General features: G+C 41.9%; 1 protein-coding gene across 6 annotated transcripts; it reads left to right on the forward strand.

The window, feature by feature from the left end:
- On the forward strand, nt 1–25,098 carry LOC122735170 (myelin-oligodendrocyte glycoprotein-like). Of its 6 annotated transcripts, none has more exons than XM_043976524.1 (8): nt 1–139; nt 1,189–1,389; nt 10,531–10,617; nt 10,940–11,281; nt 16,893–17,006; nt 19,814–19,930; nt 20,211–20,377; nt 24,302–25,098. In XM_043976524.1, exons 3-8 carry the CDS (start codon nt 10,536–10,538, stop codon nt 24,329–24,331), a joined length of 852 nt encoding a protein of 283 aa, XP_043832459.1. In that variant the 5' UTR covers nt 1–139; nt 1,189–1,389; nt 10,531–10,535; the 3' UTR covers nt 24,332–25,098. The 6 variants fall into 6 exon arrangements, with proteins under 6 accessions (XP_043832459.1, XP_043832458.1, XP_043832460.1 ...); XM_043976523.1 differs by lacking the exon at nt 1,189–1,389 and adding an exon at nt 8,565–8,594 and having other exon boundaries at nt 7–139; XM_043976520.1 differs by lacking the exons at nt 1–139; nt 1,189–1,389 and adding exons at nt 1,522–1,603; nt 8,565–8,594.
- The last annotated feature ends 1,506 nt before the right edge of the window (nt 25,099–26,604 follow it).

Genomic DNA, 26,604 nt, shown 5'->3' on the forward strand with positions numbered 1-26,604 from the left:
CTCCACCCCAGTGGCATCCCCAGGTCTACACTGGGCTGCCACCATAGCCCCCATGGTAGCTGTCCTGCAAAGTGAGAACAGTCAGCAAACAGACTGCTGGGTCAGCAAATAAATCACATCATTTGGCAATGTTTAGGAGGTAAGTCTGGTTTCCATTCTCAGCCATCCCCCTGCTTTACATCCACCTTTGTCTCTCTTTTTCTATGTGTCTCTCTGTCCTCTCAGACTCCTAGCCCTGGTAGAACAAGATCTTTTCTGGCTGGTCATCTAGGCATAATTCTAAACTTTGATCAGAAACCGCTATTTTGTATATGACATTATGTATATAGGTTGTCTTCCTGATCAAATGAAAGCTTGAGGACACAGATTATTTCAAAACTTGTGTCTCTGCATCCCCAGTTCCTACAGAAGGTGCTTATTAATTCATTACTAAAGGGATGGGGACAGAGAGATCTAATCACCTAAAATGCTGAAAGGATTAAAGAGGAAACTGAAAGGATTGGGGAGGCTAAGGTTCTGGGATTGACATCTTGTATGTCAACTATCAAGTTAATCTATGTGACCCAACTAGGCTGCCACTGCAAATCTCTCTTTGCTCTGCAGTACAGGAAGGTATAACCCTTAGATGATGTGGAGAAAGTAGTGAGGTGAGGACTCTGGGAGGAGAAATGGAAGTAACCAAATGGAAGAAAGGCATTGTTGGTGAACAAAAAGAACAAATGGGTCAAGGCCTGAGGCTGATGGGAAAGAACAACATGTGTTTGGGGTCCCTAGGACCAAGAACCATCTCCAGAGTTTAACAGTTGATCACACACAGCTGCACAAGAGGAAAATAACATTGCAATGTTATGTAGGGGTTAATATATGAGCACTTGAGTTCCTGTGTCTTCTTAGTTCTTCAAAGCCAACACAGTCTTGTATGTTCCCCTCTTATCTCTGGGGAATCCTCTGCCCACTCTCCTTCCCTTTAGAAGAAACACAGGTGCACAAAGGTGATAGTAACAGGCCCCTGAGAAAACAAACTGTCACATGGAGGCAAGGAGTGTTTCTTTTCATCTTAAACTTCTGCTTCACATGAGAAAGAACATTCTCTAACATATCTTTTATCCTTTTCACTGTCCCTGATACCACAACTACCACCCTGGCTTGTCCTTATTACAGTCCTTGATATTCCCATCTATGTTGCAGACCCTGATCTCCTGTGTACCTGGCACAATTATTGATGCTTCCTTCTCCTATTCATGGGATCTCTCAGGTGTGGTGGAGCTCATCAGTCCCACACATTCCTTTCTCCTCTCCAAAGCCTTCCCTCTACCTCTTCCAGATTATACTGGCCTTTGCTTTTTCATCAAGCTCTCAGGAAGTCATGGGCATATCCTAAACGCTGAGGTATGAGCAGACTGTTTCCTCTAGTAGAATGCAAGTTCCTTGGAAAGAGGGTCGATTATTTTCTGTTATAGCTGTGGCCTTGATGATATTTGAGTGATGAAAATATCCAAATGAGGAAGGTAGAGTCCGTGTGTGCAAGGCTAAAGTCAAAGGAATCAACATCAACCAATGAAGATGGGGCCAGAGGAAAAAGTCATTCCAGACCCCCCAAACAGTAAGTTTAATGTAATCTTCAATCAGATCACAATTCAGTACAAAAATACAACCATCAAATCCAGTCACTCAAGCAGAACTTTTTTCTACTGGAGATGTGAGCTAGATGGTCATGAATATGACAAGTATACTCAAGTAGAAAAGTGTCCCTTGGTTTCTAAGAAGCTGATGCCCAAGGGACTAGCTTTAAGAAGGCTTGAGCATTTATAATCAAAAACACAAGCAAGAGAGGGGCAGCTAGGTGGTACAGTAGATAGAGCACCGGCCCTGGATTCAGGAGGACCTGAGTTCAAATCCGGCCTCAGACACTTGACACTTACTAGCTGTGTGACCCTGGGCAAGTCACTTAACCCCAATTGCCTCACCCCCCCCCAAAAAAAAAAAACATAAGCAAGAGGACATAGACTAGCTGGAAAACATTAGCGTTCAAAGAAAATGAAAGGGATTTGAAACAGAAACCAAGCATCCTTGAGAAGTAGATAGAAACATTTAAATGTGAGAGATCTCAACAGAAAAGGGTAGAACAAAGGTATACACAAAAATCAAGATGTCCATATTGTAAACATAAAGAAACAACTAGAAATAGAAACTAACCCTAACCCTAATACAAAAAAAAAACTGTTAAAAGATGCTCAAAGGAAAACTGCTACATTGAGACAACTTCTGAAGAATGATAAAGCAAGCTTGTTTCTCAATGCTGAGAGCTCCTGGAAAGTGTGCGGTTTGAGTAAAAATAGACACTGTATAAAGAAACCAAATAACTTCACCAAGAACTGAGGAAAACACCAGTTTAGACAAAAATCTCCTTAATAGAGATCCTTCAGGGGCAACTAGGTGGCACAGTGGAAAAAGCACTGGCCCCAGTTTCAGGAGGACCTGAGTTTAAATCCGGACTCAGACACTTGACACACTAGCTGTGTGACCCTGGACAAGTCACTTAACCCTCATTGCCCCGCAAAAAAAAAAAAGAGATCCTTCAGAAAAGATTAAAAGCCATAAAAGCTAGAAATACTGATATCCTATACTGATTATAGCATGTACATATTGATAGTAATAATAATAACTAGCTATATGAACAAGTTTACATTCAGATGTAAAAATATCAGTGGTTCACAAAAATTAACCAAAAAATCTATAAGTAGGCAAACTTATGATACCTCAGGAAAAGTGGTAACACATGCAGCCAGATGATAACTCATTGGTGAACTATGTAGAATGTTGCTTTGTACTTTTTAGACAGGGGGGAAGTAACTTATATATTAGAAGAGAATAAAGATTACCAATAAGAATGATTATGGGGGCAGCTAGGTGGCACAGTGGATAAAGCACTGGCCTTGGATTCAGGAGGACCTGAGTTCAAAATCCAGTCTCAGACACTTGACACTTAACTAGCTGTGTGACCCCGGGCAAGTCACTTAACCCTCATTGCCCTGCAAAAAAACAAAAAACAAAAAAGAATGATTATGGGCAGCTAGGTGGCACAGTGGATAAAGCACTGGGCCTGAATTCAGGAGGACCTGAGTTCAAATCCAGCTTCAGATACTTGACACTTACTAGCTGTGTGACCCTGGGCAAGTTACTTAACCCTCATTTCCCCACAAAAAATAAAAATAAAATAAAAAGAATGATTATAGGAGTGGTTTATTGGAGAAGAGGGAAAGAGATTGGACCAAGATGTGTATAGAAAGGTGGCCTTGATGAGAAGAGTAACCTATTCATCAGAGACTGGAGTAAAGGAGAGAACAGAAAAGATGGTGCTGATGTCAAGGCGTTTTGAGATGTAGATAAAGAAAGGAGAGAGAGCTCCTAGTGAATGGTCTCCATTTTTTTCATTGAGATGAGCAGTTGTAATGGATCTTGTCAGACTACAAATCAGGAGAGCTTTGGTTCAAATCCTACTTCTGCAACTTAGGAGCTGAGTGACCATGGACAACTTACTTAACCTCTCTGAGCTTCAGTTTCCTCATCTATAAAATGAAAATACCTCTAGTATTTATTTTCTATAATGATTGCAAGGATTAAATGAGATCAATTATGTAAAATGCTTTGTATATGTTAAGGCACTATATAAATATCAACCATTATTACCCATAATTCTATAAATGTTTGTAACCTATCTATTACAGGTTCTCTCCAAGAATTAGATGCAATAGGCCTAAACTCATAATCAGAGCAAAAGACCTGGCATACAGTCTGCTCTGTCTCTTAATGCACTTCTCATTCATTCATTTAACATGGATTTACCAAATTATGGGAGAATTTGAACAAGAGTCACACAAGAAAAAGAAGAGTCACACAGGACAGACAGGCATGAATGGGTGGCAATCTGTATCATTGGAAGGAATACCCATATAAGTGAGATCATAGATCTAATGGGATAATGAAACGTTTCTTAGTCTGTACCATGGTACCCATATTAAATCTGGACTGGAGCTGCACATGGGCCCCCAAGGGTCTACCAGAATTTCCTCCTGATCCAAAAAGTTGATTGTTCATTACCTTCTCTTAGGTCCCCAGCACCAATTAAGTAAATTTATTCAAATTCGTACTCATTGATTGCTTAATGAGATGACTCTGTCTCTTTGGGGTACAGGATGATAAAAAGATTTCCAGTATTTCCTGGGGAGGTTTGGATGAGCCAGAAAAGCTCTGATTTCCTGCCTCATGTTAACCTGCTGCTACTTGAGTCATGAAGCGTGTTTGTTTGTTTTCATCATTATTTTTGTTATCCTGATCTTGACAAATACCAACAAACATGGATGTTTCCATATACAAAGGACAGAAAAGGGACTGTATGTAAAACCACAGGTCTTTGCTGTGTACAGTTTTTTTAAACAAACACCTGACCTGCTGACTGTGGTCAAGATGGAAGCACGCAGCTACTGGGACAGCTCATCTGAATTGTTGTTGTAGTTGTTAAATGTTTATTTTTTTTTACAATAATCTATTTTATAGCTCTTAACTAGCTGGGCATTCCATAGGACAATTATTAATGTTATCAATGAAATCTTAAGGATGTCTGTCATTGATGTGGCAGTCCATAAACTGGGCAGTCCCAAGGGCCTACTTAATGGTTCCAGGGGTCTCTTGTAGAAGATTGCTTTCTCATCTCTTAAGCAATGTATGAGCCAAATTGAGACTAGGGTTAATTTTTTTCTGCTTTTTTCTGTTCCTAGGCTGTTGTTTTAGGGATTAAATGATCAAGGCCGAGTCAGAAGGCACATTAATTGGGACCTGTCTGATCTTTTTATAATAAATTCAACCTAGTGGTTTCAAAGTTGTCAGCTTATCTGTGTCTTCCTCCAAACAACCTTTGTTCTTGTCTATGGTTTTTGTTTTTTCCAAACCATATGGCATGGGGTTTTTTGTTTGGGTTTTTTTTTTGGGGGGGGGGCGGGGGTTGGGTTTTGGTGAGGCAATTGGGATTGTGACTTGCCCAGGGTCACACAGCTAGTAAGTGTCAAGGGTCTGAGGCCGGATTTGAACTCAGGTCCTCCTGAATCCAGGGCTCCACCTAGCTGCCCTCATATGGCAGGTTTTAACCCAAAGGTTAAGAGGATTTTCTCTTACATTAGATCATGCAGGGTAGAAGTGTGGTATTATAGTCTAGTATGATTTAAGTTGGAACAAAATGAGATGTTCATAGACTACCTAATCATTAACAAATGGAGGCTTACTCAGTCATAGTAAGGAAAGTATATTCAGCAAGGATAGGGCATTGATTCAGTTAAGCATAGCATCCCTGCCTCTGTGATGGCCATGCTGGTATACCAGTCAAGTGTGGGGAGGAGCTGTGGCCTCATCATAAACTGGCTTTCGTACTTGGGCCACCATGAAGCTACAGCAATGGTTTTATCCTTAGCTCATTGGGCCAATGAAGTCTCAAGGTTGATTTTAATATCTTTTAAGGAAAAACTAATCTAACCCACATGAGGTAAGGCCTTACAAGAAGTTAGCACAGCCTATGCAGCTAGGTCTTTTGAAAATACTGTTCCTAGAACACTTGGCCTCCAGTTAACCATTTCCCCCACCGAAACCTGGTCAGTTTCCATATATCTCACCAATCAAATTATACCTCTCAGGATTTGAGGCATCTTCCTAATCACCACCACTTACCCCACTTTGGGCCTCCTTGTTTTGCATGAGCTAATTCTTTCATGGCAAGAGAATTTCCTTTGGAGTCAGAAAACCTGGGTTCAAATCCTGATTCTATTACTTATTACATCTGTAACTTAAACAAGTCATTTAACCTTTCTGAGTCTTGGTTTCCTCATCTGAAAAGATTAGACCTCTAAGGTCCCTTCAAGCTCTGAATCTATGAGCCTAAGAACTTCCCTGAGTGGCAGCTAGATGGCGCAGTGGATAAAGCACCAGCCCTGGAGTCAGGAGGACCTGAGTTCAAATCCAGCCTCAGACACTTAACACTTACTAGCTGTGAGGCCCTGGGCAAGTCACTTAACCCCAATTGCCTAACCAAAAAAAAGAAAAGAAAAGAAAAGAACTTCCCTGGTTGAGTAACATCATCTTGGAGACAATTTCCTGTTCTTTAATTCTCCCTTCAAAGTACATGCTGACGAGCCAGAAATTTGTGTTAAGCTACCATATCCTATGGGGCACTTTCCTCCCTGGACACATTCTCTCCAGAAAACCAAATTTTACCTCACAGTTAGGGATTGGAGTCCAGCCTTTTTTCCTTTAGAATCTGAGCATTAATATCACAAATGTTGCCTACCTAAATCATTAAATCATCCCAAAAGTATTTCAGTTCCTTCCAAGTTGCCACCCCCATCCATGACCAGTTTTTTTTTTTAACACATTCCATCTGTTTTGTTTTTTGGGTTGGGTTGCTTTTATTTTGGGTTTGTTTTTTTTTTTTGGTGAGGCAATTAGGGTTAAGTGACTTGCCCAGGGTCACACAGCTAGTAACTGTTAAGTGTCTGAGGCCAGATTTGAACTCAGGTCCTCCTGATTCCAGGGTCAGTGCTCTATCCACTGTGCCACCTAGCTGCCCCCATGTCCAGTTTTTAAGAAAATTAACCACCTAGTAGTCTGAACCAAAAGCAGTGGCCAAGATCCATTCCTGGAAAACTTATGCATCCACTCTGGTCTGGCCTGGCCCAATTCTAACTGTACCAAGATGTTAATCCCAGAACCCAGCTTCCCACTATCACAACCTTCCTCAATCACCTCCGGGATAGGATTGGTGTCACAGAGTAAGACAAAGACAAGAACTTGTAAGTGTGCTTCTCCTGAAGCTTTATGGACTCATATCAGCTGAAGGAAGGTGTACACACAGCACTAGGCAATCTACCCCCTGAAGAAAGATCTGGGAAGATCATTTATAATCTCTCTATCCTTCCCACCATGACACAGTCTTTCCAAATCTTCTCCTCAAAACCCTTCTCTTACTCCCTCATAACCTCATAAGGAGCATAAAAGCTGCTCTTAAATTTTGTTCCTTCTCCCACAAACATGAACCATCCTATAATTTCTTCAAGAGAAGGTTGCCTGGGAAATAGCTATTGTCTGTACATCCTGTTGGCCAACAAGACCCAGGTACCCAATTCTGTGATTTGATTGAAGCAGTCTATCTTGATTGATACTCTGGATCCAACTCATCTTTCTAGGCCAGTTTCACACTACTATTTCTCACATGGTTGATATTTCAACCAAAGTGGCCCCCTCACTATTCCCTTGCATACAATATTCCATGTTCTACCTCTAGATCTTTGCATAGGCTTGAACACCTCTTTAAGGAAGTCTTTCCTGATCCACCCCACCACCACCATCTCCAGGTCTCTCCTCACCACCATCCGGAAAGTATTTTGTATTTGTTTGTACATGTTTTATATTCATTTTTTGTAGATAGATCTAAAGTATTTGAGGACAGAAACTATGTCATTTTTGTCTCTATATACCTAGAACTTATCACAATTCCTGAAACATAGTAGGTGTTACTACTTATCAAACCTAAATAAATTTAATTAGATTGGATCAGATTAGACCAGATTGAATTCTTTGTCATTACTTGGTGACATTGGATGTAAAAGATGAAAGAAAGCGAGGAGTCAGGGAGTATGGTGGGTTCACTGGCAGAGACATGAAACAAAAGTTGTTGTAGAAGATGTGCCCCATTTTGCTCATCCACTCAATTTGAAAACTCTGCCCTGGGGCTGAGCCATTCTGATTGGTGGAAGAGTACATGAGTGAGTTAAGACTCTTCTCAATCTGCCATATCTAGCCAACCCCAAAACATATTTCACATCTCATCAAAAAAATCCACAGGATTCCAGTGTTTCCTGCCCTTCCAATGTGATTTTAATCTTTACTTCCACCACCAACTGTTTTCCACCACTTGTTCTTGTTCTGGAAACAACAATCAAATCACTATTACCATTGATAGTGTAAAGGGGGTGACAGGCTACAGCCCTATGGCTACACTCACAATCTTTATAACTACTTTGACCAAAGTACACTTCCCTGGCCACAACTTCCTTATGTGCAAACTCCTTTAAGAGACACTAGTTCGGGGCAGCTAGGTGGCGTAGTGGATAAAGCACCGGCCCTGGATTCAGGAGTACCTGAGTTCAAATCCGGCCTCAGACACTTGACACTTACTAGCTGTGTGACCCTGGGCAAGTCACTTAACCCCCATTGCCCCGCAAAAAAAAAAAATTAAAAAAAAAAAGAGACACTAGTTCATAGGAAGCACTTAGAAAATTGGTATTGATTGATTGCTACTCCCAGAGATTGGTACAGGATAAAATATAAATAACTTCCAATTTGAATGATGGATACTGAGTGTTATCTATCAGTTAGATGGGTTAAGTACTGCACCCAGAGTCTAGATGGATGACAACCTAAAGCAGAGATTCTAAACCTTTTTGTACCATAGGCCCCTTTGAAAGTTTGTTGAAGTCTATAGATCCCTTCTTAAAATAATATATTTTTAATATTCACAGCTAAAGAAAATGATCAAATTTCATTTAGAGGTGAGTAAAAATAAAGACGCAATTTGTGCCCATTCAAGTTCATAGACTCCCTGAAATCTATCCTGCATTTAGCTTATTTGTACATAGCTATTTACATATTGTCTCCTCCATTAGATTTTGAGCTTCTTGAGAATAGGGATTGTCTTTGCCTTTTCTTTGTATCCTTAGCACATAACACAGTGCCTGGCACATAGTAGGTATTTAATAAATGTTTATTGGGCCCCAGGAATCCATGGACCTCAGATTAAGAAACTAACCTTGAAAAAAGTTTCTGCCATAAAGCCTCTAGGCTCTGTCCTTGGTACCTTAGTCGGGTATTTTTATTAGGGACTTGGCTAAAAGCATAATCAGGATGTTTATCAAATTTAATGGTAACAGAAATAACTAGGAAATCTTTAGCCCAGAGAAAGAAGACTTATGGAGACATGTGATATAGTTGTCATGTGGGAGAGGGATTAGACTTTTTCTGCTTGTCCCCAGAGAGCAGGACTAGGAACAATGAATAAAAGTTACAGAGAGATAATTTTTGGCTCAATTTTTTTTTTTGGTGAGGCAATTGGGGTTAAGTGACTTGCCCAGGGTCACACAGCTAGTAAGTGTCAAGTGTCTGAGGCCAGATTCGAACTCAGGTACCCCTGACTCCAGGGCTGGTGCGCTATCCACTGCGTCACCTAGCTGTCCCCTTTTTTGGCTCAATATTAAGAAGAATTTCCTCAGAATTTGAGATGTCTCCAAATGGAATGTTTACCCTCATGGGGGATGTTCAAGTGGTAACTAGATGACCATTTGTCAGGAATGTGGCAGGAGAATCTCCCTTCAGTTATGGATGAGTTGGATCAGGAGATCTCTGGTATGCCTTTCAGTTTGGGAATGCTCTGATGCTCTCAGTCAATGTTCGGTGCATTCCACCTTATACTTATACTCCCTTATAGTTATCTCTGTCCATTCCCAACACTGTCTCCTTAGCTCATAACAGGCATCTCCTAGCTCCCAAGTCCCTTACTTCATACCTCCCATAAGCTATGCCTTCATCCTGCTCTAGTAGACTGAATCTTAAACTTCAGTCCTTGGTCTGACTGGCAGCATAGACAGGGGCTTTCCTCAGAAGAGGTTAATTCAATATCAAAGTCATTCTTGTTACTGGTCTCTGGATTATGCCATTGGGTTAAGCTTATCAGAAGAAGACAGCCCTAGGATGAGGGGTGGGGCTCTAGGGGTGGGGATACAAACTCCAGAAGAGAACAGAAAACATAACTGAGGCTGTAGAACCAACTTCTGAGCCCAGTGGTGTTCCCAGAGCCACCCTCTGCCACCAATCCCAGGACAGGAGTGGATTTCCTGAAGTGCAGGGACTCAGCGCACAGCTCTACACAGGACAAGTTATAGTAATAGAGTGGTTACACAGAACAATTCAGCAGGACTTATGAGGTAAATCCAGCTTCCCTTCTTAGCTCTCCTGCCACTGCTTATTTTGTCCTGAGGCCAGCCAGGCTCTCTCCCTCTTGGGATAAATCAATCTCCTCTCAGTCCCAGATATCTAAGTCTCCCTAGTCCCCACATAAGAAATGAGTGATGAATAGCTGTGCTATATTATCTTTAGTGGAGAGACTTTTATGGGCTAAAGCAGTCAGAACAAGTTTCATGGAGGACCAAGACTTGGAGAGAGAGAGAATGAGCTGAAAGGATAGAGGTGAGTCCAGGGCATTTCAGGCTGAGGAAAGATATGAGAATGATTCCAGGGGTGGGTGGAAGTGAACCTAGAAGAAGAGGATGAAAGGACTAGCTTGAGTGAAATGGAAGTTGGATGAATTGAAAGGTTCTCTAAGTCCTTCTCACATTAGCAGCCTGTCTGGGTAAGATGTTATGGGACTCTAAAGCACTGACACACTCCCTCCCTGCCACAAATACTCTGTCTCCCATGTCTTTTTTCCCTCAGGTATAATGGAGATTGTCAGTTCTTCAGGCTCCTTTCTCCCCAGCTTTCTCATCTTCCTCTTCCTTGAAACATACACATTGGCCTCAGGTAGGATTATTTACTTCTGTCTGGTTCCCAGGCTTTATCAGGTAGGTACTGAAGGATAAACCTAGAGAGATTTTGCCCTCCTATCTCACTCCCATTACTTTTAAATCATTTCCTCATTAACCACCAACCCTTCCAAATGCCTCCCAGTTTTTTTTCTCTCCTTCCTGAAGCCTTCTCCTTCTTCCTTGCTTCCCTCCATGGACTCTGTCCCTTCATCCCTCCAGATGCCTTCCTCTTTCCCATTATAGGTTCCCTACTCCCCTTCCCACTTTCTGCATTTTTCCTCTCTGAACCCCTCTCTTCTTCCTTTCTTCTTCAATAGAGCAGTTCTCAGTGATTGGACCAACAGAACCCATCCGGGCCCAGGTAGGGGGAGAAGCAGCCCTACCATGTCACCTTTCTCCCCAGAAGAATGCTCAGCACATGAAAATAATTTGGTTCCAATCACTAGAAATAGTGCATCAATATGAAGATGGGGAAGATAAGTTTCAAGATCAAAGCCCTGATTACCAAGGGAGGACAGAGCTGGTGAGAGATGCCATCACTACTGGAAATGTCACCCTGAGGATATGGAACATTACAGCCTCCGACAAAGGATGGTACAAATGTCATTTTGACAGTGGTTCTCATCAAGAAGAAGCTGATGTGAAGCTATATGTCTCAGGTGAGGAGCTAAGAGTGTAGTTCTGGAAATTTGGATCTTTTATATGAAGGGTTGAGAGAGTATTTTTCCCACCTGAGTCATGACAACTTGGGGCTGGTGGCCAGAGGAGGCAGTGGAGTCCCTACTTGGGATCTGAAACACAGAAACCATGGTAAGAAATTGAAAACAGCCTTACGAGATTGGTTGCCAGAGATAAAGAGGAAGGAGAAAGGAAATGAGTTGGGGGGAATGAAGAAAGAGAAGGAGAGAGGGGACATTGGTAGTAAAAAGGCAAGAAAGGAGGATATAGAGGAAGAACCCTTACCTTTCTATCTTTTCCACTTTACTGGCATGAGATACTTGATCACAAGCTTTGCTAAAATCTAGGTAAATTATATCCACAACATTTCCCTCATCTATTAGTTTAGTAATCCTATCAAAAAAGGAAATTAGGTTAGTCTGGCATTACTCATTCTCAATGAAACAATGCTGGCTCTTTGTAATCATTTCTTCCTTTTCTAAATGTTCACTAACTATCTCTTTCATTTTTTTCACTTTCCCCAGCAAAATCAAGTTCATTAGCCTATAATTTTCAGACTTTTCTTTTCCCTGTTTTTAAAAATCAGGCACTTGTCCTCTAATCTTGTGGTGCACTCTCCCTTTTTCTATAATCTTTCAAATATCACTGGAAATTACTATTTAGGAATTGCATTTGCCAGTTCTTTCAGAACATGAGGATATAGTTTGTCTGAGTCAAGTGACTTGAATTCACTAGGTACTCTCTTACTCTAACCTTACTTCACTTCCCTATCTCTTTCCTTTCATAGACAGCAAAAAGGGAAACATAACCCATGACCCTTTGGCCTTTAGTATATTGCCCACAAGGATAATTGTTGACAATACTTTTTAGGTTCCTTCTGGTTGGATTCTTTGCACCCAAGTCACAACTCATAAGAAACAGGCATTTGCCATCCATTTTGATAAATTTAGGGAAGTTCTCTGTTCTGTGTGTGTGTGTGTGTGTTTCTCTTCATGAAGAATCTCAAATCTGTATTGAACCAGTCATTGTATAACTGTCCTCTTCCTTCCCTTTCTCCTCTGCTCTACCCTCTTCCATTTCCCATTATCCTGACAAGGGTTAAGTCTCCCCTTCCTCCAGGTGTTTTTTTTTCCCTTCTACAGATTTCCACATGGCATATCCATAGAGGCAGGTGGTGATTCAATAGATAGAAAACTGGGCTTGGAGTCAGAAAGACTTGAATTCAAATATGGCCTCAGACACTTACTACCTGTTCTTTCCTGGGCAAGTCACTTAATCTCTGATTGTCTAAGGTTCCTCAACTGTAAAGTAGGGATGTTGTTGTTCAGTCATTTCCGGTCATGTCTGACTCTTCATGACACCATTTGGGGCTTTCTTGGAAAAGAAGCTGGAATGGTTTGCCATTTCCTTCTCCAGCTCATTTTATAGATGAGGAACCTAAGGCAAAAAGGTTTGAGTAGGCTCATACAACTAATAAGTGCCTGAGGCTGGATTTGAACTCTGATCTTCCTGATTCCAGACCTAGTGTTCTATCCACTGTGCCACCTAGATGCCCATGTAAATGGTTTAACCCATCAAAAACTTAGTAAATAAGTCTTAGACACTCTCCTGAGACTCAGAGTGGTTAAGTGACTTTTCCATGATCAGGTGGTTTAGTGTTAGAGACAAGATTTGAACCCTAGTCTTCCTTGTATTCAAGTCTATCATTCTATCCATTAAGAAAAGCTGATTGTTTTCATAGGAGTCCCTCTTCATGTTGTACAATACTACTGCATCACCCCTTTTATCTAACCTGTTCTTTTTTAAATCTATACTTTTCAATCACTGTATTTCAGTCATGGAATCCTATTGAATTCCAATAATACCTATGCAGGTATGTTTAATTGGTGTCAAGATATCTGAAGCTATGAACTTTATTGCTGCTCTTCTCCCTGAATGATGTAGCCTGTACATCACAAGGAATCTCTACTACTATTTTTCCTACTTGTTCCATGTTTGCCATTCTCCTCTGGTGTCCAGTGTAGCAGTTCTTTTTTTTTTTTTTTTTTTTTTTAGTGAGGCAATTGGGGTTAAGTGACTTGCCCAGGGTCACACAGCTAGTAAGTGTTAAGTGTCTGAGGCCGGATTTGAACTCAGGTACTCCTGACTCCAGGGCCGGTGCTCTATCCACCGCGCCATCTAGCTGCCCCCAGTGTAGCAGTTCTACGGACACAGTTTGCTCTCTCTCGCTCTTCATTTTCAGTTTAACACCCTCTTAATAGAATTGTATGTCTTCAGAAAAATATATTCTTCCTAGTTATTGATGCATACATTCCATTCCTGGCCACAGATCTACCTTTCTTACAGCTTTACTTGTTCAGAAATCCAGATCCCATTCACAATTTCCTGTGTCATTTGAAATTTTGTGGGGGTGCCTATCTCTGTACCAAGTTTTAGGGAATTTAACTGGGGTTTCTAATATATTATTACTTAGAAATTAGAGGCTAAAGCACCAGTTTGGGGCATTAATCATTTATCAAAGCATATTAAATATTAGTAAAGAGAGAGCATATAGCTCCAAAAGTTCAGAAGCCCTTCATACCTAGGATAGAGGGGAGAGAGAGTGGGTTGTGGCTGCTTCCTTCAGCATCCCAGGCCAAGAGAGCATAAGCTCCCTGCGGTCCAGAGGAGAGGCGGCCCTTACACACTGCTTCAAGCTAATTGGCTAGCATCATTCAACTCTATTGGTTTACTGGACTTGAGGGTGGTCCATGAGCAGTGCATGCTGAGGTCAGAGTCCAGAGGACAGACCCTCTGGAGGGAAAGGCTTTCAGGTAGCTGTGGTCTATTGTCTCTATTCACAGTCCAAGGTCCAACTTGACTGACTCTGGGCTGGCCTTAAAAATGTCAGGCAAGGCTCTGGAGTTAGGCCCTCGAGTGGGGAGGCCTCTAGGAGCCCCAAAACCCATTATTTTCTCACATTCCTCAGGCAGACTTGAGAAGTTTAAAGTTGATTTTTCTGTTCCAAACCTCCCCATTTGAATTTAATGAGGAACGAAAATACCACCAGTGTCCCTAAAGTTTCTTCTCTAGAACTTAATCATCCTTAGAAATCTAAGAGCCTTCTGGTGGGACAATTGTACCCACATGAATCACCAGTGGTGAACAGTAGTTATGGATTTGACAGGTCTCAGGTCCTCCATCATATCGTGCAAACACACTCCAAGACAATAGACCTCTCTATTAATCATTTTGGATTGTTACCCCTCAGCAAGAAATTTCCAACTGATACTACTTGTCTCTGCTTTCTCTGATGAGGACTAGACAACTCTCCCCTGGGAGCATTTTTAGATCCTCAGCAAGTATAGCCGCACATTCCACAGCAAGAATTTCAGATCCATTACCTAGATCTGAATGCCTAATGATATCTTTCCTTTCTTCTTTGTGACCTATTCTTTATACTCCAACCTCCTTCCATAGGCTATGATTCCCTCCTACCTCTGGAATTTTTTTCCTACTTTTTCTCCCATTGAAGCATTTCCATTCTTTCAAGGGACTTCATGCTGCCTGAAAAACTAGAGTAGAGAGGCTACCTCCAGTCCTTTGTCCTACTTTAGAAAGAATAACAGCCTTTGTTTCTATTCACGCAGTTGGCTATTAGTTGGTTTTTCGAGAAATGCAGTCTTTTCCCTGCAAATTACAGCAACTTTCCTCAACAGATGCTGAAACTAAAATCCTCCATTCGTTATTGCTCTTACTGATCTCTCTCCCAAGTTTTCTCAAATATTCACTACATCCGGGGCTGCTAAGCAAACTTATTTCTTTAGTCCAATTATCTGCTATTTGTCCAGGTAGGTTTGATCTGTAATTAGCATATTGCTGCCGAAGCCATAATGCAAACAGCAGCTTCCCTCAGATGTTATCTGTGAGGTCTTATGCAGAAATCCAGCTTATGGTCACTTCTCACCCCTTCCTTTCTCCTTTCTCCTTTCTCCTTTCTCCTTTCTCCTTTCTCCTTTCTCCTTTCTCCTACCCTCATCTCTTGGTTCTTTGCTCTGCCAATGCATTCTAGCCAAAAGCCCAGGATGTCACCTATGAGGCATTTTTATAACAGATTTTCCTGTGTTTTTTCACTTATCTGATGCCGGTTGTCCAGGTGTCCTTAGCTTCAATTAGATGTCTAAAAGTCCTTTGCTCCAGACCCATACTTGGACTGATAATGTGGGTCAGACCATCTTGGGACTGGGTAGATATGACACAAGTTGTATTTTAGCATCATGGAACCTCAGAGCTAGAAAAGACCTCAGAGGTCATCTAGTCTAAATCATACCTTGAATAAGAATACCCTCCACAGAATCCCCAACAAGTGGTTATCTAATCTCTCCTTAAAGGCCTCCCAGAGAAGCAGGAAAGTAGAGCATATTTTTATTGATCCTCAGATGACATGATCTCCAATACTCTCCAAACCCTTGGTTCTAGTCTGGTTTTTCAATGCCTTTTGTGACATAGGGAAGAGAATTGGAATTGAATCAGAAGACACATGCACCCCATTTGCAATCTTGTGTGACCATGGATTCTTATCCATCATCTATCTGAACCTTAGTAATAATACATGACCTACAGATCAGTTGTTGTGAGGAAAGTGCTTTGTAAATTATAAAGTACTATTTAGATGCATTTTTACTTGTATAATTGTCATTCCCAGAACCAAACACCGTATCCAAATATGGTACAACCAGAATAGATAATGGCGATACTATCACCGTCTTCGTTCTGGAAATTATCTTCTCATTAATGAAATACCAATCTCTGTATTTCCCCCAAAGATGAAAATTGCAACCCAGTAGAGAACTCTGTACTGTATCTCCTCTATATATCATAATCCTGATCCCTTTGGCCAGCATAAATTTCTCTGAATATTTGAGAAAATTCAGGAGAGATATCAGTAAAAGAAATAGAGAAGTTTATGTTGCCGGATCAGTGTTTATGATCAGAGCATCACTGAACAGGATCATTCCTATTATTATGCCTTCCAAGGAAACTTGGATGGTTTTGGTCTATGGAGGGGAGACACTGTTGGAAAAGAAACTTAAAACTGTTTTGCTCTAACTAATTAAATGCTTTTTCATAATCAACAGAGAGCCCAGTAGAATCCCATATTCTCTACATCTTTTAGTAATTTGCAAAGTTATAAAAATATAAAGATATCATTGGCCCAAAGCCTTCCTATTCCTTTCTAAAGCACTCATCAAGGATGCCCTTGATTAGTGTGTACATGAACCTCATAAATATTGTGTATAGATGGGAAAGTGGACTGAGAAAAGGAAGAGAGGTATAGGATGACAGCAATCAGGAATAGGAGTAGTGAGAGTGAGAGTTTTTTAAAGGATGGGAAGGCTTGATGGAGAAAGGGTTAAAGATTCTTTCTCTGCCTGGCAAGTCAAGCAGACTAGGAGCTTTTTTCAAAGCCTAAAAGGCTCTTTTGGCCTCCTGTTAATGGCAATGGGCTTACTTCTGTATAAAATTACTATGTTTCTATTAATGTAGCCTAATGGGTTGCCATGTGGCAGAAAGCTAATGTTCCAAGGTGATGTTTAAAACTTTTCCTCTTAGGTGAGAGAGATGGGCAACAGATGCAACCATGGTTGAGCATCTTCACTGGAATCATTATTGCAGACTGGGTACTGTCATTTATCTTTTTTGAGGTTTTCATCCTACGAGACAGAGGTAACTATAAGGGGGAGTTGTGGACAGGGGTTACCCTCCAGAGTAATGGGCAGGTCTGAACAGAAAGGGCAAAAAGGAGATGAAAGATCAGTGTCTTGGCTTCTCACTCACCCATCCCTCATCCCCTGATTACTTGTCCCAGCACACCTCCAACTACTCCTGGAGTCACTACTCCCCAAAAAACCTCCCATAGATCACTCCCTCCAGATCCCCATCATAAAGTTACTCCATCCAATACACCCTGCCTCTAGAGGTCACTATTCTACCCACCACCAACTTGCCCTGATTGGCAGAGGAGCCCTGAGAGGTTTAAGAATTCCCATTCGGGGGCAGCTAGGTGGCACAGTGGATAAAGCACCAGTCCTGGATTCAGGACTCCCTGAGTTCAAATCCAGCCTCAGACACTTGACACTTAATTAGCTGTGCAACCCTGGACAAGTCACTTAACCCTCATTGCCCTGCAAAAAAAAAAAAAAAGAATTCCCATTCATCCCTAGATCTTCATCCTATAGTCACAGAATTACAGAATTTCAGTATTGAAAAGGGACTAAGCAGGGGCAGCTAGGTGGTACAGTGGATAAAGCACTGGCCCTGGATTCAGGAAGACCTGAGTTCAAATCCGGCCTCAGACACTTGACACTTACTAGCTGTGTGACTCTGGGCAAGTCACTTAACCCTCATTGCCCCACCAAAAAAAATTTTTTGAAAAGAAAAGAAAAGAAAAGGGACTAAGCAGCAATCTAGTGCAACCCATATGCAAAATGAAGCACCATTAGGGGCAGCTAGGTGGCATGCAGTGGATAGAGTACCAGCCCTGGATTCAGGAGGACCTGAGTTCAAATCCGACCTCAGACACTTAACACTTACTAGCTGTGTGACCCTGAGCAAGTCACTTAACACCAATTGCCTCACAAAAAAAAAAAAATGAAGCACCATTATAACACATACAAGGGATCCATTATCCAGACCTCAAAGGAGAAGGAACTTATTCACCACTTCTCAAGACAACCCTTTCCATGCTTGGGCAGCTTTCATTATTAAGACAAAACTTAAATTTGTTTCTTTGAAATTTCTATGCATTGTTTTGGGTTCTGTCTTCTGGGGTCAAAGAGAACAAATCTAATCTCTCTTCTATGGGATAGCCATTCAAAGATGTGAAGACCACTCACATATTACCCGAATCTTCTCTTCTCCAGACTAAACAGGCCCATTTTCTTTTCTTTCTTTTTCTTTAATTTTTTTTAATGTTTGTTTTTTTGGGGGGGTTTTGGCAGAGCAATGGGGGTTAAATGACTTGCCCAGGGTCACACAGTTAGTAAGTGTCAAGTGTCTGAGGCTGGCTTTGAACTCAGGTCCTTTTGAATCCAGGGCCAGTGCTTTATCCACTGTGCCACCTAGCTGCCCCTGCCCTGGCCCGTGCCCATTTTCTTTATCTGATCCTTATATGACAAGGCCCTTCACCAGCCCTTCACCCTCTTCTGGACGCTTACCAGATTATCAATGTGCTTCTTTTTTTTGTGGGGTTTTTTGATATTTAGAATTTTATTTTCCCAAATTACATGTAAAATACAAATTTTGACATCATTTTTAAAAAAACTTCGTGTTCCAAATTCTCTGCTTCCCTCCCTCCCCACCCCCAGAACTGAAGCAATTCAATATAAGCTATACATGAGCAGTCATGCAAAACATTTCCATATCAATGTGCTTCTTAGACTGCAGTGCCTAGAATTGAGCATTATTCCAGATGAGGGCTGGTGGAGGCAGAGCACAATTATTTGTCATGGTCCTGAAATGCAGCACAAAATCTAAGCTTACTCCTAGTAAGCTTGCTGGCCACTAAAAATGCTAGGTCTTTTTTCAGATAAACTGCTGTCTAGCCTGAATCCTGTTCTAGCCAAGACTTCTCTCCCACAACTCCCCTTCATGCATTATACATTCCAGCCACACCGGAATGTTCTCTAAGCTCGCCATGCTATTTTCCATCACTATGTCTTTACATAGACATTACCCATATATAGAATGCACTCCTTACCCACTGCTTAATTGTCAAATCCTTAACTTCCTTCAGAGCTTAATCACTTTTATTCAACCAATGTGGATGAAGCCCCAGTTTACATGCAAAGTGCCTGCTGTGTCCTGGGGTAGGGGAATAGGAGGTCCCTGTCCCTTTCTTCAATCTCAATCGGCAGAGGAAAGGAGAGAGAGCATTCCAAACATGGGGGACAGCCTGTGCAAAAGCATTAAAGATGGGAGGTGTAAGAAACAGTGAGTGGGCCAGTATGGCAAGGTGATAGAGAAGTCAGGGAAGGTCAGGAATATGTTTAAAGGATGATGAGGTAGGATAGGACAAGGTTGAGAAGAGCTTTAACTGCCAAATATAAGAATTGACTGAGTAGTGAGGTGACACAGACCTTTGCTTTAAGAAAATCACCTTGGGGGTGGCTAGGTGATGCAGTGGATAAAGCACTGGCCCTGGATTCAGGTGTACCTGAGTTCAAATCCGGCCTCAGACACTTGACACTTACTAGCTCTGTGACCCTGGGCAAGTCACTTAAACCCCATTGCCCCACAAAAAAAGAAAAGAAAAGAAAAGAAAAAAAAGAAAATCACCTTGGCAATTCTATGGAGAATGGACTAGAGAGAGGGAGAACAATTGGGCAACTATTGAATTATATCCAAAATATAGAAGGAAAAATTCAAGGTAATTTAAAGGGGAGGCACTGCAAACTTAGAGGGGGAGGAGAGGTATGGAGGACAATACAGGAGGTCAGAGCTGTTACTGTTACACCCCTTGGGGGTTCTTTCAGAACGCGTTCTCCAGGTCCTTCCCTGGCCATGGGAGATAAATGGGATCCTGGCTGTGACTTCAGCATTGGAAATTGACCTTGCCATTTGTTATCTGTGGGTGTTACACAGATGTGGAGGTAAAGGGTTGTGGGGGAGATGGGATGGGGCTATGGGAGGGTAACAAGATGAAATTAGAACCAAGGTTTCCCAGTTCCTATGCAACTCTGATCCCTTATGTCCCCCCTACTCACCACACTCCCCATGTTGCCCTGACTTAGAATGCCTTGTGCAGCCTTTAGCTCTATGCTTATCAAGGAGGCTGGGGACTTCCAGATGTGTCATGGAGGTAGAAATCAGTGACCCAGACATCCCCAGTACAGGGCTCCAGCTGATGGGCCTTGGGGTTTGGCCCCCCAGGACTTGTTTACACAGAGAAGTGGAACTGGATAGACGTGCTCATTTGGATAATCTTCCTGGTCTATGTTGTGCTCTCCACTGTTGAACTTGGGATTGAACTCCTATTTGTCATCTGCCTATTTCTGCTATATATGACCACTCCCTCCTCCTCCTGGGCCACTGAAAAGGTAATATGAACCTGACAGAATATTCCGCTTTCTCCGTCTTCCATCTCTCCTCTTTCCTTTCCTCTCTATCACTTGTTCTCCCTCTAATTCTCCCTGACTTTTTCCCTTTGACTTTCTCTATAGAATTCTCTTCTCTTTTGCTTCTCTACTCTCTATTTCTCTTTCCATCTCTATCTCTGTGTCTTTCTGTGTGTCGATCTATCTCTTTCTATGTCTATGTCTCTCCTCTGTATTCCTCTGTCTCTATCTGTCTCTGTGTGTGTGTGTGTGTCTCTCTCTGTCTGTCTCTCTCTTTCTCTGTCTCTCTGTTTCTCTCTCTGTCTCTCTCTCTGTCTCTCTCTTTCTCTCTGTCTCTGTGTGTGTGTGTCTCTCTGTCTGTCTCTCTCTCTGTGTCTCTCTCTTTCTCTGTCTCTCTCTGTCTCTCTCTCTGTCTCTCTCCACTCTCCCTTTTTTCCTCCTTTCCCACCCTCCCTATCCCACAGGACATAAGTATCCTTTCCAACTTGATCTTCAGGAAAAACTATCCTGACCCCTGAAAAGGCGTCCTGCTATAAGGGAGATGATGGAACCTATGTCTCTGACTCCTGGGTCTGATATTTACTCATTATGTTACCTCAAGCAAGTTTCTCATCTATCAATTAATCAATCAATCAACAAGCATTTGTTGAGTACCTACAATGTGCCAGTCACTGTGCTAAGTCAAAGTAAAGACAGGGATAATAGTAGTGAGTAGACAGTGAAATCCTGACACCAGAGTGTCTGGTGCAATGGAAAGAAACTTGGATTTAGAATCAGGAGACTCGGTTTGAATCCCACTTCTGGTGTTTAATAGCCTTGTGATCTTAGGCAAAGAACTTAAGTTCTACGGGCCTCAGTTTCACCATCTGTAAAATGATGTAATCTCAAAAGGTCTAGACATCTCAGTTGAACAAATCAATATATATGATTAGGTTTTCATAGAAACAAGATGTAACTATGCCCTGATACCAGGATTATTAAGGAATTTTCCTACAAATGTGTGATTAAGTTTTTAGTTGTTTAAAGAGAAGTATATGTTTTTGGCTACTGGAGGAAGGCAGATGACACAAGAAACATCTTGTGATTAGCCAAAAGAATCAGATGTACCCCTGGGCCTATGCATAAAAACGGCCAGCAATTCTGGGGTGAGTCAGGTCAGTCATGGGGTGAAAGCATTCCAGTTCAAATTTTATCAGTTCTAGAGTCAGAAGTAGAGAAAACAGACCCCTGAAAGGAACTTTTCTCTCTCCTCCTCCCTCCATCTAGCTACTGACAGTATCAGGCAGTGAATTCAGCTGGGAAAGACAGACTAAACCAGTAGGAGACAATGCCTCCAGCCTTAAGCAAGGAAACACAGTGAGGACAAAAAGATGCACAGAGATAGTCATGCAAGGGAAATCACATGAGGATTCTGCAATGAGAGAAAGGACTTCTAATATCAGATAACACAAGGAAAGGCAACTTCCCAGAAGGTGACCCAGTGTGTATGAAAGAAGCATTGACTATGAATTGTAGAAAGTCACAAAAGGGTCAGCTAGGTGGTGCAGTGGATAAAGCACCAGTCCTGGATTCAGGAGGACCTGAGTTCAAACCAGCCTCAGACAATTGACATTAGCTGTGTGACCCTTGGCAATTCACTTAACCCTCATTGCCCCACCAAAAAAAAAAAAGAAAGAAAGAAAGAAAAAAGAATGTGAGTACCTTGATGGCAGGAATTGTGTTTTTGTCTTTCTTTGTGTCCCAGTGCTTAGGACTGGAAACATGGTAAGCGCTTATTGTTTATTGGCTGACTGGCTGATAGTGTTACATGTTAAGTGAAGGGCCTGAACTAGATAAAGATAATGATAACAATAATAATAATAACTAGCATTAGTGCTTTAAGATTTACAAAATGTTTTATAAATATTATCTCATTTTTATCCTCACCACATCCCTGGAAAGTGCTATTAATTTCCTCATTTTACCAATAAGAAAACTGAAGCAGACAAAGGTTAAGTGACCTGTCCAGGGTCACACAGCTAGTAAGTATCTGAGGCTAGATTTTGGGGGGGTGTTTTGAGTTTATTTGGGGGTTTTGTGTGTGTGTGTGAGAGAGAGAGAGAGAGAGAGAGAGAGAGATTGAGAGAGGCAATTGGGGGTTAAGCGACTTGCCCAGGAACACATAGCTGGTAAGTTGTCAAGTGTCTGAGGCCGGATTTGAACTCAGGTCCTCCTGACTCCAGGGCCGGTGCTTTATCCACTGTGCCACTTAGCTGCCCCCAAGGCTGGATTTTAACTTGAGTTTTCCCAACTCCAAGCCCAGAGCTCTATGCGCTGTGCCACCTACCTGCTGCTAAAGTTTTTCCCAGATCTAAGTATTATGTTCTTATGAAAATTAGCTAAAATGAAACTTATCAGTAGTGAGGGAGTAGGAGAGGGTAAGAGGCCCTGCAGCCCCTGTTTCTTGGCTAGTGCTTTAGTATCTCACTCCCCTTCTAGATTCTCTAGCCTCCAATGTACTTAGAATCCTTAGAACCCACATCCTTGATCTACCAATGGCTGTGTTCCCTCTCTGTGTTCTGGGCAACCTTGGTAATTAAGAGCTACATGAGAGGGGCAGCTAGGTGGTGCAGTGGATAGAGCACTGGCCCTGGAGTCAGGAGGACCTGAGTTCAAATCTGGCCTCAGACACTTAACACTTACTAGCTGTGTGACCTTGGGCAAGTCACTTAACCCTCATTCCCCCACACAGGAAGGAAGGGAGGGAGGAAGGAAGGAAGGAAGGAAGGAAGGAAGGAAGGAAGGAAGGAAGGAAGGAAGGAAGGAAGGAAGGAAGGAAGGAAGGAAGGAAGGAAGGAAGGAAGGAAGGAAGGAAAGAAGAAAAAGAAATTGATGCCTCAAGTTCTATGGGTGATCCTGTAAATGGCTACTCCTAACTCAGGAGCCTTCATTAATGTGCTTAATAATCAACCAGTTTATTTAATTAGCTTTAAACAAAGGCATTTACTAAGATGACTCCGTAATAGTTGGTATAAAACATTCCCCTCCAAAAAACATGGCACAAAATCTTCAACAAATACACAAAGTTTCCATGGAAAGAGTAAGTTCAAACTTAGAATGCATTGGTAGTGAGGCACACATGTAGAATATATGTGACAAAAGGAAACTTACACCTTCAAATATCAAAATCCTTTTTTTTCCTTTCCTTCTTCCCTTTTTCTTTCCTTCTTTTTTTTCTTTCTTGGTAAAGTTCTCTTGCAGGCAGGGTGAGACTCTCTTCTGGGAAGGCCGTTCGGGTGGATTCCCCTAGTTTCTTTTTTGAATCCATCTTCACTGCTACATCATGCTTGAAGCTGCTTCTCCCCTCAGGTAGCCTCTCTGTATCCATGTCTGTCTTCAGGCATGTGTCTTTGCTCCTAGATGTATGTATTTTTTCCTACCAATCTGGTAGGACCACTTCTCCCCCACCCCCAACCCCACAAGTTTCTCCCCAACAAAGTATTCACAAGCTTGTCCCTGAATGTCTCGTTGTTTTCCTATGGAGATTCAAGGACTGTGAGTGATTCTCTCAACCAATCACAAGAGGCTTCCTGTGTAATATCACTCTTTCATCCAATGGCCAATGAAGTTGTTTAAGGACTTATTCACACATTGTAGGGTTATAGTAAAATTCCTTAACACTTGCTTTAACTTTGTGATTGTATTTTGGTTTCATTGATTGATTAGTTGATAGATTGTGACTACATCAGCTGAGGATGGGAGGAAAGCTCTTTTCCTTGCCTAGTAAGCAATAAGAATAGCACTAGAAAGGGAAACTCTAGTAACTAAACAAAACATCTCTCCATACTTTTGTCAAAGACAAGATGCTGGAGATAAGGGACTGAGGGGCTGATTCCAATGCATCTCTAATCTTGTATCTTTCCCTAGATGGATGGGACATATCATGCAGTATCATGAATGTGCTGACTCTACCACTGAAGTGTAACTCTGTTGGGAACTTGTTAACCCTCTGCCGTTGAGTCACAAGAGGATTCCTTGATTTACAGAAGAGGTTCTTTATCACCTTTGCTTATCTCTGGTGGAGAGTGAGCCTGAGGAAGTTTGCCCTCTACTGTGTGTCTTTCCACCTCAAGTCTCTCCACACTCAAATCTGTCCTCCACACAGCCATCAAAGTGTTCTTCCTAAAATTCAGTGGCCAATGACATTGGCCTTCTTCCTGTTTCTCACAAAAAAAACCACTCTATTTCCCAACTCTCTGTCTCCCATGCCCTGATTCCTCACCTCCATCTCCTAGCTTCCCTGACTTTCTTCTAGCCATACCCCAAAGTTCATTTTCTGCCTTTCCTAGTCCTTCCACCCATCCCCCAACTGCTAGTGTTTACCCTCTGAGATTATCCTGTATATATCTTATATCTAAACTTTTTTGTATATTGTCTCCCCCATTAGAATGTGAGCTCCTTGAGGACAAGGACAGTGTTCTCTCAGAAGGATCTGTTGGTACAGTAGATAGAGTGCTGGGCCTGGAGTCAGAAGGCTTGAGTTCAAATCTTGTCTCAGATACTTACTAGATATGTGGTCTTGGGTGAGTTACTCAACTCTGTTTCTCTCCATTTCCTCATATGTAAAATAAACTGGAAAAGGAAATGGCAAATCACTCCAGTATCTTTGCCAAGAAAACCTCATATGGGGTCACAAAGAGCTGGACATGACTGAAATGACTGAACAACAGCAAAAATGGGGATAATAGTTATTATGTCAAAGGGTTATTGTGAGTTTCAAATGAAATGATTTGTAAAAAGTGCTTAGCACAGGGCCTAGAACATAGTAGGAGATATATACATATATAAATGATTATTATCTTCCCTTTTCATTGTACCACCTAGTTTATTTTTATTTTTTTATTTTTTTGGCGGGGCAATGGGGGTTAAGTGACTTGCCCAGGGTCATACAGCTAGTAATTGTCAAGTGTCTGAGGCCAGATTTGAACTCAGGTACTCCTGACTCCAGGGCCGGTGCTTATCCACTGCGCCACCTAGCCACCCCCCATACCACCTAGTTTATTAACATAGGCTATTGCTTTCAGAGGAAAGCCCTTGCTCAGGTTCATCACTTACCTGAACATTGAACATTTAAAACAACACACCAAACATTTATTAAGTGCCTGCTATATAATCATCCTATATTTAATCCAACCCATAGCCAAATGGAAACTCATTCTATCACTGAAAAGGGGCCACCAAACCTCTATTTGAAAATAACTGGTAAAGGAGTTTACTTTTTACTTCACAAGGCAGCCCAACCCACCTTCAGAGAGCTTTCAAGGTGAGGAAGATTCCTTGTGGAGGGCAGCACCACGCCTGGAAGGTTTGAGGCCAGGAACTTTTGATGTGAGAGATAGGAATTTAGAACAAAGGATTTGAGGAGGGAGCAATAGACATTTAGTGACACCAACTAGACTTTTGTTCAGGCTTTCCCCCACTCGCTCATTCACTTGAAAGAGCCTGAGGATTGGGGGCCTGAGGAAAGCTGTGGTGCCTCGCACAAGCCCCTTTGCGGGTGTGTTAGAATATGGGCCCCCCCAAAAAAAATGGCTTGAGGAAGGCCATGGATAAGTTGGTGAGTGTCCAGAAGAAGGCCAGCAAAATGGTGAGCAGCCTTGGATGTGTGACATAAGGTTGGAGGAATTAGACATATTTAGTCTGAAGCAAAGAGACTCAAGGGGGGCAGGATTAAAGGAGGAGGGATCAAATGAGTTCTGTTGGGGAGTGGGGGAGGGGGCAGAACCAGGAGTAATGAGGCCAGTTTGGACTTGATATAAGCAAAGCCTTCCTAACAATGAAAGCTGTCTGAAAGTGAGATGGGCTCGTTCAAAAGTTGGTAGAGCTCCCTTCCTCAGAGCTGTTCAAGCAGAGACTGGACAACCACTTGTCAGGTATGTGAGCGTAGGAATTCTTTCACGTATGGGTTGGACCAGATTAGGAGTTCCTCATTTTTTTCTGTGCCATAGACCCATTTGGCATTTGGGTGAAGTCTATGGATCCCCTTTCAGAATAATGTTATTGCATGCATAAAATAAAATATATAGACATGCAAAGGCAACCAATTATATTGAAACACAATTATAAAAAAAAATTTTTTTTAGTGAGGCAATTGGGGTTAAGTGACTTGCCCAGGGTCACACAGCTAGTAAGTGTTAAGTGTCTGAGGCCGGATTTGAACTCAGGTACTC

This window comes from Dromiciops gliroides, chromosome 1 (assembly GCF_019393635.1).
Source record: "Dromiciops gliroides isolate mDroGli1 chromosome 1, mDroGli1.pri, whole genome shotgun sequence".
NCBI lineage: Eukaryota > Metazoa > Chordata > Mammalia > Microbiotheria > Microbiotheriidae > Dromiciops > Dromiciops gliroides.

What these genes read in the sequence shown, in the direction of transcription:
- LOC122735170 (XM_043976520.1), top strand. Translation starts at nt 1,558, where the DNA reads ATGAAGATGGGGCCAGAGGAAAAAGTCATTCCAGACCCCCCAAACA. An exon ending in TGATCAAATTTCATTTAGAG is followed by an intron (nt 8,595 to 10,530) that starts GTGAGTAAAAAT and finishes TTTTTCCCTCAG; the next exon opens with GTATAATGGAGATTGTCAGT. An exon ending in AACATACACATTGGCCTCAG is followed by an intron (nt 10,618 to 10,939) that starts GTAGGATTATTT and finishes CTTCTTCAATAG; the next exon opens with AGCAGTTCTCAGTGATTGGA.